The sequence below is a fragment of the Calypte anna genome, chromosome 10 (assembly GCF_003957555.1).
Source record: "Calypte anna isolate BGI_N300 chromosome 10, bCalAnn1_v1.p, whole genome shotgun sequence".
Lineage (NCBI taxonomy): Eukaryota > Metazoa > Chordata > Aves > Apodiformes > Trochilidae > Calypte > Calypte anna.
Genome location: NC_044256.1, coordinates 5,453,492 through 5,469,152, shown reverse-complemented (window position 1 = coordinate 5,469,152; position 15,661 = coordinate 5,453,492). Strand labels below are relative to the sequence as shown.

Genomic DNA, 15,661 nt, shown 5'->3' with positions numbered 1-15,661 from the left:
CTCAGCAAAATTTGCATTGGCCATAACTGTAATTGTAGTTTGGCAGCTCATCTGCAAATCAGATCCAGAAGTTTTCAGTTCAAGAGCAGTTCACAAACTGAGAAAGGACTGGAATTTAGGTACAGGCATTTTTATCAGGCTGCTTCCTTGCTTTTACCATGCAGCAGGTTTAGGGGTTCAAATGCAGAAGGGAGAGATGTCTTGTTTTTAATTTATAGTAATTGCCCCTAATACAGACCTCAGGAGCATGTACCAATAATTGCTGGAAAATTCAGCCTCTTTTAGACACAGGCATGGAACACACTTTGACCTAGTAGTTCAGCTGCAAAACTTTAACAAATTTTGATGGAACATGTACAAAGTATGATTATCAGCATTTTTTTCAGACTCTTACAGACTGGCTATACTTGAGTAGATTTCCATATAAAAGACAGAGGATGTATTCTTAACCAAAAAAACCAAACTAAAACCACTTTCCCTTATGACTTCATTTCACTCATTAAAATAAAACAAGGGCATGTTTTGGAAAAAAAAAAAAGAATAAAAATCAAAATATTTGAAGCATGTGAAAGAAATAGAGCACTTTTCCCTTACTATTTTCCCTCATACTCATTCTCAGGTGTTAAAAACTTGAGTAAATTAAAAAAACCCAAATAAACAAAACAAACAAAACCCCCCAAACTAAGACAGATAACAAATTTTAGGCTGAATGTTTAAAGTTTGACAAACTCTTAAGTAAATGTTCAGTGCTACCAGCTGTAGCTATACCAAAGCATTATAAAACATGATAAATATATCTGCTAGTTAGTGTAAGGTGCCTTTTAAAAAAATTTGTATGACCGAGGAAGAAAGAATATACTACAGAATCTTTGTGAGACTGCACTTTATCAGAAACTGATTCTTGATGGAAACAAGACCTCTAAAATATGAATAATGGTGTAATCTCTGCTACACTTGGCTTCTGCAAGCTAATAGTAATTTTTAAGCTACATTTGTGGTGTTCTAAAACTGTTCCCTTTTTGGGGAAAAAATTGTTCCATGTTGTAAGTCTCTCTTTAACAAAAAAAAAACAAACCAAAATGGGTTCTCTCAATGGACTTACCAGAATTCACCCTAGATGTGCCAACATCTGTGCAGTTGTGCCTTTACATTTCTGTCTCCTGTGACACTGCATAAGCATTTCTGTTGTCTGGTTGTTACTTAGAATTAGGGATCATTCCCCAAGAATATTGTCATTATTTGCTTCAATAAGAACTTTTAATTAAGAAGTGGAATATCATGGTAATTCAAATCAGAGCCCCCCCTAAGCTTTCAGTTCTTCTGCTGGAACCATTCAGGTAGTCCCTTCTCCCACACAAAGGTCAGTCATTTAAATGGAATGCGTGCAATTGAATTTCCATTTAAATTTATTGGGCTTTCACACAGAAAACTGGTAGAGGATTATTTCCATGTGCTGATGAAGCTGGTAGGATAAAAGACAAAAGCAGTGAAACCTGCATGATATAAAGATTGTACCCCAGAACAAATAGGCTGCTCTAAGAACAATGTTTTTAAAAACAAAATAAACTACTGCTAAAAAAACCCCTAGAGCAGATGTTTTATCACTTTGGCATCATTTTCTACAAACTAAAAGGACTATATGTATGACTTTTGTTTTAAGTCTCTTGATTTCACTGGAGTTGCATCAAGTGTGAGTTTGTCTCGGGGTCTCAAAGGTGATGTTGGTGATGCCTTTCATACAGAGTTTTGGAGTGACTGATTTTTCTAGTGCAATGAATATTACAATTTTTTTACATTACCTCAACTATCCCTAGTACACAAACCTTACTTTTTTTTTCAGGAGGACAATTAAAACATACTGTATTTTTCAGACGTATTTGAACAATGTAGACAGAAGAACTGAATTAGCAGCAGAGCTGAAAGCTTCCATGCTAAGGAGCTCTTCCAACTTCAAGGCAGGCTGTGTCAAATGGAAATAGCTTTTAATTGATTTCACATTAAATGAGGCAATGTGCAGTTTAAGCACCTTGAGCATTATGCAGTGTTTCTATAAATGGATATTTGAATGGAAGGATTCTTATATTTGGCGGATTTTTTTTTTTTTCATGCAGCATATTTATGTAGAAAAACGATCCTGCTGCTGAGGCTGAAAGCACAAAGGAGTTATGATTGCTGCTGGAAATTCCAAGCATGTGATGCTTGATGGGGATCATGGAAAGAATATCCTATATGAACTCCATAGATGAATTCTATATTGAAATACTTCTTTGCTCAGGGAACTGAGCAAGTAAAATCTTAACTATATATTGGAAAAAAAGGTTCTGGAATGAGTTGATAGTCACCTGGTCTTTTGCTGGATTAAAAAAATAAAAGACCAGCAACAGTCAACTGGCTAAGTCATTGACAGGTGTGAATTGACATGGCTCCATGTTCCATAGCATAGTTGAATATCACTTTACACCTGATGATTCTCTGTTCCAGCATGGTCTGTTTTAAGTATTTGTCTTCTATTTTCTAATTGTTGAACTTAGATGTTGTAGAAACGAACTGTTGCTTCTCAAAGTGGATTTTTGATTGGTTTAGGGTTTTTTTTTGGAACAACATCTGTAAAATTTTAACACTAAACAGAAACGGCTTATTTTATTTCGTGACACATTTTTGGTTCTTCTGAGGAACTGTACTCTTAATTTTCCTACTATTGCTCTTAAGTGAGCCCCTCCTAAGCTTGCAGTATCAAATGTTTCCAGTCATGGAGATTACATCAGTGTAAATGCTTTGTGTGGGATGGATGAGTGACTAACATTTTATTTAAAATCAAAGCTGGACTCGAATCTTTTACAAGTTGTTGAAAATCTTAAATAAAATAAGTTATTTCAAAGTACTCAGATGGATTTGTCATTAAGAATTTTTAAAAAAGGCACAAACCTGTAAAGGTTAAGCAGAAGTGCTACTTCTTCCATATGTTCGGTTATCTTTCTTTCCCATTATGAGACATACTGTGTTTTAAGTTGTATAATGCTACAGAAATAATAATTAAAAAACCCAGTAGCAGGCACACTTGCATTATGCATTAATGCTATATTTGTCTGTTACATTGCAAATTTAATAAAGCTTAGGTTTGAGTAACACTTCAAAGAATTTTCTAGGTGAATTCAGAGGACTTTTTTGCCACAGAGCTGAAATAATTAATGGAAAAAATGGTTCCTAAGTTCCAGAGCAAGATGCTGTCAGTTCCCTTTCCCATGGCAGTGGAAGTCAGCATGTACCTCTGGCAAGGCAGGCACTTGGGTGTGCAGCTCTGCTGTGGATCATCTTCCTTTCCCAAACACAAGCTCATTGACAGCTGAATAGGATTCAGGCAGAAATAGAATTATCCTGCATAATGTACATGTTTGAGGTCTTCCATCTGTGACAGGCTTTGAAAGCAGTGAGGGATAAGAAGAAGGCTGTGACTGTATTACTTGTTTAGTAATCCTGCATTGCTTCAGAATCTTGCTCTATCTAGTAAAGAAAGATATTAGTTCATGGTGATTGTCATCACTGAGCTTAATCTCATTGCAACAGACAGGTAGGTGACAAGACTGTGGCAATACAGGTGCTCATTGCTCATAAACTTGTCCAGATACACTGCATTCACAGATGCTACTTTTCATTCTGTGTCAAGCCAGACATTTGAGGTGTACTGTTTGTAGGCATGGGCTGTAACTATAGCTGGCTAGCAGTATTTTTACTGCAGAGCTGTTCTTCATATAGTTCTTAAAATTCTGCATTCTAAAGTTTGTTGCTCTTTTTTTCTTTTTTTAAGAAGCATCAATTGCATTTTAATAAAAAAATGCCTAATAGCTTGTGCCACACATGAAGTATACCTTATTTATTTTTTAGTTGACACACAATTGTCTTCATGTTCTATTACAATTTTTAAAAATTAGAGCTAGTGGGAGAATAAGAATGCCCAGGAGTTTAAATGGATGTGTTGTTCTCTCAGTGTTTGTTCAGCTAGGTAAAAGTAGATTGCTTTGATTCTAAATAACACTGATATGGGCATGTGTGGTCCTTGGGAATAGTAAGAGAAACAACTTGGTAGAAAAATTAAGGCTTGAAGGACCCCAGATTCTGCTTTCAGATATGGACATGGAGCCTCCATAGATCTCAAGAAGAACGAGCAGCAGGGTTTCAGAGCAGAAGAAATGGTGGATTGTTGTGTAAAGAATTAGAATTTATATAGTGCACACATTGGAAGGACATGCCACTTCTCAGAATACGTTCTGAAAATGAAAAAAAGTATATTCAGATTGCTGTTTCAGAAACAACTATTCTAATAATTTTTCTTGTGTTTATTCTTTGGAATATCCAAAGATTAATATGATTAGATAAAACCACTGCAGGATTGACACCTAGAGTACAACTAGATTACTTGGACTTAATTTAATATATATTATGGTGCACTTTGACATTATTAATTATGAATTATCCCTGAGCCTGGAGAATCCAGAAGTGTTATGGGGCCTTGCAGTTTGCCAGTTACTTTAGGTCATAAGGATGAAGCAGTGCCAAAAATGTTAGTCAATGTTTTAATTGTCTTTGAGAAGGTTTCAGGATCAAACCAGTCCATTTTATGCATTTCCAGAAGGGCATTATCTCAGTGCAGCTTTGCTAATGGCAGGCAGGCATCCAGCATGAGTGCACATCTGCTGGCAGCCTGATAATTAGCTGGTGGTGTGCCCACACTTCAGTAATTACCCAAAGTGTCAAAGATTTAAAAAATAAAACCTGTGTTTTTTGAGTGTTTTCCAAAAGCTAAAAACCAAGTAGGGTGGTTTTGTTGTTTTACAGTCTTAGCTGTCCTAGAAGCTCAGTTTAAGAAAGCTGTAGTGGTACGTGATGAAGAGAAGTACGGTGTGTTGCTGTCCCTCAGAATACTTTCCTAACTACACATTTCAGATAAAATTGAGACACAAAAAGCTGCTGTTTCAAATGTGTAAAGTTTCCATGGACTGCAGGCAAGATGCATTTCAAGAAATTTGGCCTGAGGTCCCGAAACTCCAAGAGATACTTCTAAAATGTTTTGTCTTTAGCACTGCCTTGGCTCATCAATGCAGTGCTGTGCTGCTGCTGTTAATTTCATATTCTGAAAGTACAGGAAGAAAAGTTGGCCAAGATGTCATATTCATTGAAACAGCCACATCAAAATGCAGCAATGGAAAGTATCTCTGAAAGAAGCTTTGGAAGCCTCTTGCCTCATGTGAAAATGTCCAGCCTTTTGAAGGTGCTCAGCTGAATAAAGTCCTGCATGCTTCATGTACAGCCCTGTTTTTTTCAAGCAGCATATTTTAAGCAGGGGAGACATCATCTAATAGCATATTATTGTGGATTCTAGATGCTGTTTCTCATTTTATAGCACACAACTGAAAGAATAATTAATATTAAAAACCTCTCAGCAGAGAGTATAGCTTTGTAGATAATTTATATCTGTCTCTTCACAACGAAGTTTGAGATTTAGCTTGTTAGATGTAGTGTTCATTTTTTTGCTGACCTGGCCTCCACAGACCAGATTTAAAAAGGAGATTTCCTTTTTTTCTTCACAAACATCCAAAAAGGGGGTCCTGGTTCCATGTCAAAATCTCTATGAAAATCTTTTAATAACTCTCTCATTAAGGAAAAAACATAAATGAAACTGAGGAAAAAATTAAAATCCAGATCTGTCATTAACAAAACAATGAATCAAAGTCAACATTTTGCTTTCCAAAGCCTTGTTTTCAAGTCCCTACCAGGCAGCACGATCCTAATGCCCTCATGTTGCTGAGTGAGAACCAAAGGAGAATCACATAATGTGAAATAGTTTAGCAAAGTTCATTCCAAAGGCCTCTGGAAGATTTTGAAAAGAGATCCAGGTTGTTTAAATCCTAGTACTCTGGCTTAGCCACAGGAACATTTTTCATCTGTAAACATGCCAACATGCCTGCTTTTTAAAGCAAAATTCCTGGTTGTTTGGGAGAGGGCCAGCAAGGGTGTAGGGACTCTGCCATGGGCAGACCCTGGAACAGAGCAGGAGCCAAGCCAAGGTGTGACCTGCTGCATGATGCAGACAAGGGGCTGCAGGGAGTGGTGCTCTGGGAAAGCCTGGTTTTGTCCTCAGCCTTCTTCCAGCATCTCCCAGCCCTGTGTGTGAATTGGGAAGCAAAGAACCTTTGTAAGGCTCATCTATTAGACAGTGGAAATATGAGCTTTCTTTGGGATTTCCTTCTCATCCCAGATGCTCTTTGTGGTATTTTAGGAGTTTCATATTCCATGCATATGTGTTTGGGACAGAAGTAGTAATTAAATGAACTTGTAAAAATAGGTTATGCTCTCAGGGAATAAATAAAAAAATTATGATCAACAGAACCCCCTCACTACTATTTCACTTGTGATTATACAGGGTCATGCTTCTTCCTCTTAGTGATAACAGTGTTTTCTGTCCCAAGATATGTTTTAAAGCTAGTGAGACCAGGAGAAAGTGGCTGACACTCTTATCTCTTCAGAGAAAAGCTCAAGGAATTCATTCTCCGTGAGGCTGAGCAGCAGATAGTATAAAACTATCATTTTCTTCAGCTGTGCAGTAAGAATTTAAGTGGGGTTAATAAATGGTATATAGATGTTTACTACTATAGACAGAATGTAGTATAAATCTTTTGACGATTGATGAACTGGAAATATGTTTGACTAGCTGTACCTTATACAAAGTATAAAGAGAAAAACATGTAGTTTTTGCAGACCAAGTCTTTCTCTAAACTTTTTACTTAAAAATTTATTTTGTAATTAAACTTGTATGAAAGAAATGGAGGAAGGACAGCTGAGTTAGAACTTTTTAAAGTGCCAGGGACATTACCATGTTAGCCTTTTCTTCTGATTTCGGCACGTTCCACTCTGTGTTTAGTGTGCTTGACAGCCCTGTGTCCTGCTTTAAAACAATGGGACCTCTTTTCTGTGGGCAACTTTCAGTAAGTTTAAACCAGAAATTGTAGCTCTACAAAAATGATCTTAGATGGTGTGTCTGTTGCTAATTTTGGCAACAGCAATGAATATTTTGATCTCTTTATTCATTCGATGTTGGTATGAATGGAGTATACAGGAAGCGGCTTGTGAGCCAGAAATGCTGGTAGACAACAGCACCAGCTCAGGGCTCAGAGAAGGAAGAACAAGCAGAAAAAACCCTTCACCATAGACTGTCAGAAAACATATGCTAGAAAAAAGGGACAAGCATTTAAAAAAGAAGTTTTCCAAGCTGGGTTCTGTGCTGGTGCAAACAGATTTCGTTGTGCTGTAATTTAGTGTAGTGACCTTAATTTATGCCAGTTTGTGTTCTGTCCCTTCACCTTTAGGGTATGTGCTCTAACTAGACCCCATGAAAAATGTCAACTTCCTAGTGTTGGTAAGTTCCTAGCTGTGGCTGAATTGCTGTATTGCTGTGTCACAGATGTAAGGATGTGTATTTCAGTTGTGGGAAGATAGCTTTGCTTTCTGCATTTGGCACTAGAAACTAGGGACTTTTTGGTCCCACCCTCCCACTGTTGTTTGGTGGCTCATGGTCCTGCTTTCAGGGAGGCTTTTTTTGTTTGGTTGTTGCTTTAGTTTTTTAGGGTTTGTTTTTTGTTTGTTTGTTTGTTTGTTCAGTGTGGGTTTTGTTTTATTTTTTATTAGTAGAAGGTTTTGTTAAGGAAAACAATATTTGCATGTATTTGGAGATCTCAGAAGGGTGGGTGAATAAGATACAGATGGCTGTTTGGCCAGAAACATTATTTATTCTAGAAGATTTGTTATCATGATCATAATAGATGATAAAGTGGACCATGAGCCATCCACCAGACATGACTTTGGGATAGTTTATAACCTACTTGAAAACTCTTGACTTTGACATCTCACTGATCCAGTTACAAACATCTTCCTTAGAGCTGGTGGATACAAAGGAAGAACTCCTCTGGGACCTTTTGTGGGCTGGCTTTCACTGCAAAGGCACCCAATAGTTCCCCTATACAAATGAGAGATCTAACCTGCAGTTGCAACAAGAGCTCTTCTTACCAATTCTCTTGCTGTTCTCTTCAAAAACAGAAGTTACTTAGCCACACTGCTTTCATATAATATTATCTCTAGTTTTCCCTTGAAATCTGCCTCCTACAGAAAAAGTATTCTGCTGTTCTAGTGAAATTCATGTGCTTTCTGCTGTTCTTGAATAGTGTTTTTAATAGCTACTTTGATAATCCAAAGGGTACCTGAAAAAAAATGTATCTGTGGCCAATGATTGTCCATTTTCTCTGTGCACAGAGATTGTTCTCATTAACACCCCAACCCCCCCACCTTTTTCACAAATCTTTCACCCTTTTGTGTGTGCCCACACACAGAGGAGTTTTTCCACTGTGAGGATACAGGCAGAACAATTAATTATTTAACTTGTATTTAATTTTGGAATCTGCTTCACTTCTAAACAGGGCTTGTCATCCAAAGGCAAGCATTGTGGCTGACCTAACAAAAGATGTTACTTCTGTCTGTAGAACGTGCCCTGGTACAATACATATGTGTGTGCAAGTAAGCACTTGTTTGTATGGTCCTCCCACTATTTAGCTTTGAGAATTCTGAAGCTCATATTTGAAGGCATGAGTTAAAACACTGAGTAATACCATGACTGTAATAGCAGTATGTAGAAATAAAAAATAAAAAACTGATAATATGATACTGAAGCACAGGATGAGAATAAGATGCTGGTGTGGCCAGCTTTTTATATGCTATGGAAGCATTTATGTTAAGTGTTTAAACTCTTTTGAATCTGAGCCCAGAAAATTATTAATGAAAAATGAGAAGCTATTGTGGAAAGGAAATTATTTGGATCTAATTTATGGAGTTTATCTTAAAGTGTCATCTTTTTGCTGAGGAAAATAACTCAATTAAAAATAAGTTTTTTTGTGGAACTGTTGCTCCATGAACTACACAAATTAATTTTTTTCTCAAGACACTTTTGATACTGTTACTTAAAAGCACATTTTTAATTACTTGTTTTAAAGAAAAAGAGTCTCCTGGGTTAATACCATTTATCTGCATTAGAATTTGCTAATGCCTTCATTAACCTTCTAAAGTGACTTGATAAGAAAGCAACAATAACATTACTGTTGATTGTGACTTTTTTTTTTTTTTTATTTAAACAGATGTGTCCTGAAAGCAGCAGAAATATTAGAGAGGTACAATGTGCATCATACAATAACAAGCCATTTATGGGTCGATTTTATGAATGGGAACCTTTTGCAGAAGGTAAGGGAGTACAACTTTGTTTTCCATTATTATGCATGTTTTGTTTTGGAAAGGCAAATGTCATTTTTACACAGTGGAAACCATCAGCCTTTGTGTCTTGCTTGTTTTGCTCTGTTTGTCTGTTGCATATATTCATGGGCATACAAGTAGATCTCACGCCAATATTTTTAATATTTTACAGAAATGAAAGCATGTAAGTCCTGCTTTGACTGGTACACCAGTGGTGCTGTTAAGTGTTGGAATAGTATTTCAGTTACTACACTGTCTTTTTATGTTTACTTTTGACAAAGGTTCATTATGGCTCTGTTTCAGTAAATGAAGTTTTTTTTTTTCATGCTAGCTTAACATGTCACTTGTGATATTTATGCATTCATATCAGAACTCTCTGACTGCCTAGTCTGTGTTTTCTAGTGGTATGTTTGATAGTTGGGATGGTGACTATGGGAGGGCTGCCTATGCTATCAATTTCACCAGCTGTATGTTGAACTGGTTGTCCTGGAACAAAAAGCAGCAGCAGCTCTAGTAGTGGTACCCATCCCTCTACATTCCTAGCACTTAGAGGATAAAGTTTAAGTCAGTTGAGGGTTATAACCTTTCTTCAGAAACAAGTTTTGTGAAAGAGTTATTTATTTTGTTTGTCTTTCTGTAAACAAGAGCTGGGGCCAGGTATATTGAGATCTCTGATTATTTATGAGGTAAATATTTATTCTTCAAATAGATCTGTCTGTATTCAGAAGAATTACTTCATGTCATAGCTTTAAATTAACATTTTTAAGAAGTCACTTTTTACAAAACTTAAAAGACCAAAGAGGATTTCTGCATAGAGAAATAGGTGTGCATACCGTGGACTAGCTACCTTTATTATTCTGAAGTCATTCTACCACTTGTGAATCACGATAGGAGAGTGCAGTGATGACTTTGTTATCTGCTGACTCATTTACCAGCAGGCTCTGTGTGCTCTGTACCATGTTCTGTGCAATGTCTCCCCTCTGTGTACAGGAACAGCTGTCACCTTAAAATTTTAAAATGATGGACATAGGCCTATCTACTTATCCTTTCTAGATTTGAGAAGAGCAAAGCAGAGGAAAAGAATATACCTATAATTTTTAGTGCCTCTTGATTATGGCTTTCAGTGCTTTCTGTGTAAGTGGCTACTTATAATACAACTCTATTCCAGGCAAAACCAGCACATATACCCAGAAATGGACATTTCCATGGGTATTTAGCATGCTCTCTGTAGTTCCTTTAGATGAGCAGCTTTGATCCACAAGTGATGTTACCTATTTTTACAGCTCAATGCAAGTTAGTGCAGGTGCAGATAGGTTCATATCTGACTCCCAATAGACCTCACAATGTTTGCTTCTAATAAAGCCATGGTCACTTCTGGTTTTATCTGCTTTGGGTATAGTGAGATGTGTGGAGCTATGCCTCTCATGTCAAATTATGACCACCCAGTATATACTCTGCTTTTAGTTGAAGTCACACTGAGCATTGTGAAGTTGTCTAAAAGGAAGATTCAGAACTGTAAATCTTTGGCACTTTGTACCATGCACTTAGGCAGAAAAAAAAAGAGCTTGGTACCCCACCAACCCATGGCTGAAGGCATGTTCTGTGGACAGCATAACTTCTGCAACATGGCCCTAAAGACTACAGATGTATTGGCTTTGATACATTTTCAAACTGTTATTGACAAGACACAGGTAAAGCTGACCCAGCTCAGCTCACCTCACCTCCATCTCTTTGCTTCCTACACAGCAGCTTTGACTCACTGCCCTCTGCCAGGAAGGATGACTCAGGGGATCTAAAACATGCCATAATAATTTTTTTTCCTCCCCTGCATAGCACAAAGCTTGCTTCTAATGTTTATGTTGGATCAATAAGAGCAGCTAAACTATAATTTACAGCCTTGTCTTGATGGTGAGTTGTGTAATTATTTATTATTTTTTTTAAAATACACATTTTTATTTCTCCCTTGTTCAGATCGATGCAGCCACATTTCTAAACCCCGTTTTATCTGCTACTGCTCCAACACAAATTTTTGTCTTTATTAAAAAAGCCATAATAAAGGGGCTGTAAACCCTTTGGCTTTAGAGTATTTAATGAAAAAAAAAATTGTTTATGTTGGAGAACCAAGAGCTCATCGTGACTTTAAGGGCAGGTTTTGAGAGGAATTGTGGCAGGGGGAAAAGATCACAGTGACTTGACTGTAAAACCTGTAAGGAAGTTCAAATCTAGCTTCAACTGGGATAAAAATTCCTGTAGCTGAAAGCAGCACTAGCATTTATGAAATGGCACTGATGTTAACAACTACATTTTCTGGGGGGGGAAATGGGTCCCCATTCTCCCCCAGTACTGTTGTTGCCAAACCTAACCACTGATGGGCACCAAAAGGAGTGATTAAAAATCAATTGGTGTGCAAGAGGCTGACAGGTGCTAGGTGTGTTTCACCCTGGACTTCAGAGTACTCTTTCTCTAAGATGACTTTGATGTCAGCACTCAATCCTGAAGCCTGTTTTGTGTTCAGAGAACTCACTGTGGAGGTTGGTTTTGCATGCTGTAAAATCCTTGCTGAGTTTATTTTGCTGTAAAATAATTTCTAGTAACCTGACTTCTAGCTACAGATATCTCCCAGCTACAGCTGTGAAACACCTAACTTCTGAAGAAAAAGAAATTTATAGCTTCCATAGGTGTGTAGCAAATCTGGCAACTTTGGCACTGTGTGTCGTATATGAGGCATTTATGATTTAAAATTAATTAATTTTAGTATTAGGATGTATACTAAAGTTTGATGCAGGGCTGCTACATTTGTTTATTAGTGGTTTTCTTTGCTGGATTTATAAGAACAGATTTCAGTCATTTTGAATGACACAACAGCCTCTTGTAACACATCAAAAAGCAGTGGCCTAACTTAAGATATTAATTTGCTAAGAAACTTCTCTTGTCCACTGGTGTTTGAGGACATTAAAGAATGAGTGAACTCTGATTAACTTGATACAAGTAATTCTAAAGTGGAGGAAAAGCCTAATTGATCTTTTAAAAATCTTGGTTTAGTACTGAGAGGTACAAGTAGCAGTAAGCACTTCTGGAATGGATTAACCCAGAAGGCAGAGGGCTGGCTGTTATGAGTGCAGTTAACAGAACAATGCAGACACTGCCTTACAGCTCCTCAACAAGCAGCTGTAGACACTTCAGTATTTTTGCTGCTTTTTCAGCATTTGGGAGGTTTTGGCTTATTTGCTTGGGTTTCGTGCAGAGAAGGCCATATAGGCACGTGAGGAAACCATATATTCAGTTCTAAAGTCTCATCATTAAGATGTCTTGTGGAACATTTTCCATGCAGTTGCTCAGCAGAAAGCATCACACATCAGGCAGAAATCATACACAATGAGAACCTTAGGACATCCCTTTTTGAGAGTGCTTATGAGTCTGCTAAATGAATATCAAACTTCTGACAATTAGCACTTCTCTTGGCAGATTTCTAGGTGTTCAAAGATCTTACATGTGACTGTTAGTGTATGGTTACCAAATATGCACTAATAACTTTACAGTGACTTTTGGGACCAGAAATAAATGTGGCCAATTGGGTGCTGTGTAGTGTTGCAAATCTGAATATTCTAGGCCAACCTATTTGTTTTCAGTGGTTTAGTGGGTTGTTTTTTTCTTCTGTTAGAATTGTGAGATATGTGTATAAACAAATTATAGATACATATTGTTTATATGCATGTTATTAGTGCAAGCATTCATTCAGTGTCTATTGTTAGACTTCAGTACATCTTACTATAAAACCATTCTAGAAACATAGTGAAATTTGACATATCCAGAGTAACATAATATTTGTGTCATCTTTTTAGGTTAACTGGAAGTGGAATGTCAGTTTAGAATCATTAGAGAATTCATCCTTGCATGATATTAGTAAGGTAGCCCCTGGTGTGTGTTTACTGAATGTTTGTGGGTTTTTGGCTAGAGGATTGCAATTGCTGAGAAGCAAAGTTAATGTAGCCCCAGTTTATGAACTCTTGGCCTTTCCTGGTTTGTAACAGACAATTCCTTATAGCTTAGGATATGCTGTGCTGAACAAGTATTCCTTTAGTTTTCTGTGGTTTTGACAACCTAATTTTTTCACTCAATGACAAGAAAAAAATCTTACTGTTTTATGTATGCTTTCTCTAATAAGTTACTTCAAGTCAGTGAACATACAGATGTTAGCACATATACACAGTATATAATAACCCAGCTGTGCTGCAGATCATCCAGCTGTGAGATACTCTATTCAATGAGACAGCTGCTTGAAGTCTTCTATTTCTCATGACAACAGACCATAGTTTTTTGCTTTTTCTTGCGTCCACTTGTTAGAAAACTTCTTGGTTGCTTTTATTCTGTTTTTTAGCTAGTTAATCATGAAGCTTGTACTTTAATAGCATACACTATATTTTTTAGGACTTTTTGTTGCCGTTCCTGTTTTATGTGAAATGCTGTAGTCAGACAGAAACATCTAAGAGATGGTTTGGGGAGGTTTGAAATGTAATGAGTAGGTGGTGTTTTTATTTGAGAATCAGCTACAACTCAAGCAGTGCACACTGATGATGGGTAATAACAAAATGATAGGTCATAACAGAATGATGGGTAATAACAGAATTGGCATTCTAACATTTCATTAAAAAATAGGGGATTATTACAACCTGTTTTCTTCATTGTTTGTAATATGTTTATAGAAAAAAAAACCCTGTCTATGAGTTGGTTTCAGTTCCCTCCTACAAACCAAGTCTATGCCTATAAATTAAAATAAGTGTTATACAACTATGCTGATACAATTCCCTTCAATTTGTTATTCTCATGTACCTTTCACGTTCCCTTTTCTTAAGGGTTATGCTCTAACATTATTTGAGATGTAGGAAATTATTTGGGAAAATCTAGTGAAAAATTTGTCAAGTTTTGCATTCTAAGAGCTGATGGCTTCTGGTCTTCAACTACCATGTGAGTTAACACATGAAACATGCTGCAATTAGCTTTGCTGGCCCTTCTCTGTTATCTGTTGGGCTACTTGTAAATTGAATCAGTCTCAGTCTCTGTCTCTTTCTGGAACAGTGACTTAGCAAATGAGTAACATTAGGCTGAACAGTAAGCCAGTAGCAGTTTAATAGGACATCCTGAAGCATATACCTAAGATTATTGACAGGAGCTGAAGCACTATAGGCATACAGTTCCTCTTGGGTTCTGCAGGAAGATGAGCTCTGATTTCATTTGGGCTCTTTGGAAATTGGGATCAAGGCAATAAAGTGTCCATTTTTCAAACATTACTGAAAATTCTATATAATTTGAAACTAAAGTCTCATTGTAGTGTTGCTCCTTATGAGACTGGAATTTATTCAAATGCAGTAGAAGTAGTAGTTCACTTATACTATGTCCCTTTTTCCTCCTTTATTCATTCATGATTTGTGAATGGATCACAAGAGAAAGCAGATGGAAGTTTGCAATATTTTAATAGTATGGCTGTGCTAAAATATCTGAGGCATTTCTTTGACTTCATCAATAAATCTGCTTCCTGAACATCTGTTGTGTGGAGCTTGACCTGGAAATTGTAAATATCCTGGGTATTACTGAAATATGTAATACTTCTATAGAAAGCTTTAATAAAGAAAATATGCTTAGATACTTGTACATACGGAAACCTAATGCTTCCACATGGCATTATATTTATTCTTCTTATATCATTTTATTAATATACATGTTTTGATTTGCATTTGTAAGAAGCTTACAGAAGCTTACCAGAACCTGGCTTTAACTTGGGATTCTCTATTTTGTTACAATGCAAATAATAATGCATGCATATTTTTAACTGTACTACTTTAAGCAGGGACCATACTCTAATACCTGAAGTCAACTATTTCCCTGCAATAGGTCATATGCACTGCATGTTGTCATGTTTCTGGTTCATTGTGCTTACCTCCATTTCCCCTCTTTTCTGCTTGCTATTTGGAGGGGGAAGGGAGTAAAGAGGGAGGGATGTGAACAAGAAGGTTTGGGAATTTATAGATGGACAACTGGATGAGCCTCAAGAACAGGACAGTCATTAGTGGAATAGGAAAAGTTTAGGGAAGAGACTCCCTATCAAAAATAATTATGAAGCTATCATAGATTTTAATAGCTGCTTTCTTTGCCTCAGTTTATGTATGGAAATTGTTTGTATTACTCATTTATTAATTTCAAAATGTTTAAAATAGTTTCATGGTGTTTTCATGTGTTTAATTTCAAAAAAATCTACTCCAGTCAAGAGTGATTGTCCATATGTGGTGCTGCATGTAGCAGACTGGGGAGCTTCCTTTCAGGTTGCTGCTGAAGTTAAAGGAAGGCCATATAAATCTGAATTTTTATAGGTCATAAT

General features: G+C 36.8%; 1 protein-coding gene across 1 annotated transcript in view; it reads left to right on the top strand.

The window, feature by feature from the left end:
* Window positions 1-15,661, top strand: part of THSD4 (thrombospondin type 1 domain containing 4) — a 244,548-nt gene that overhangs the window by 56,494 nt on the left and 172,393 nt on the right. Inside the window, exon 6 of the mRNA XM_030456848.1 lies at window positions 9,177-9,279. Coding sequence (XP_030312708.1) covers window positions 9,177-9,279 — 103 coding nt within the window. The remainder of the gene's footprint in view (window positions 1-9,176; window positions 9,280-15,661) is intronic.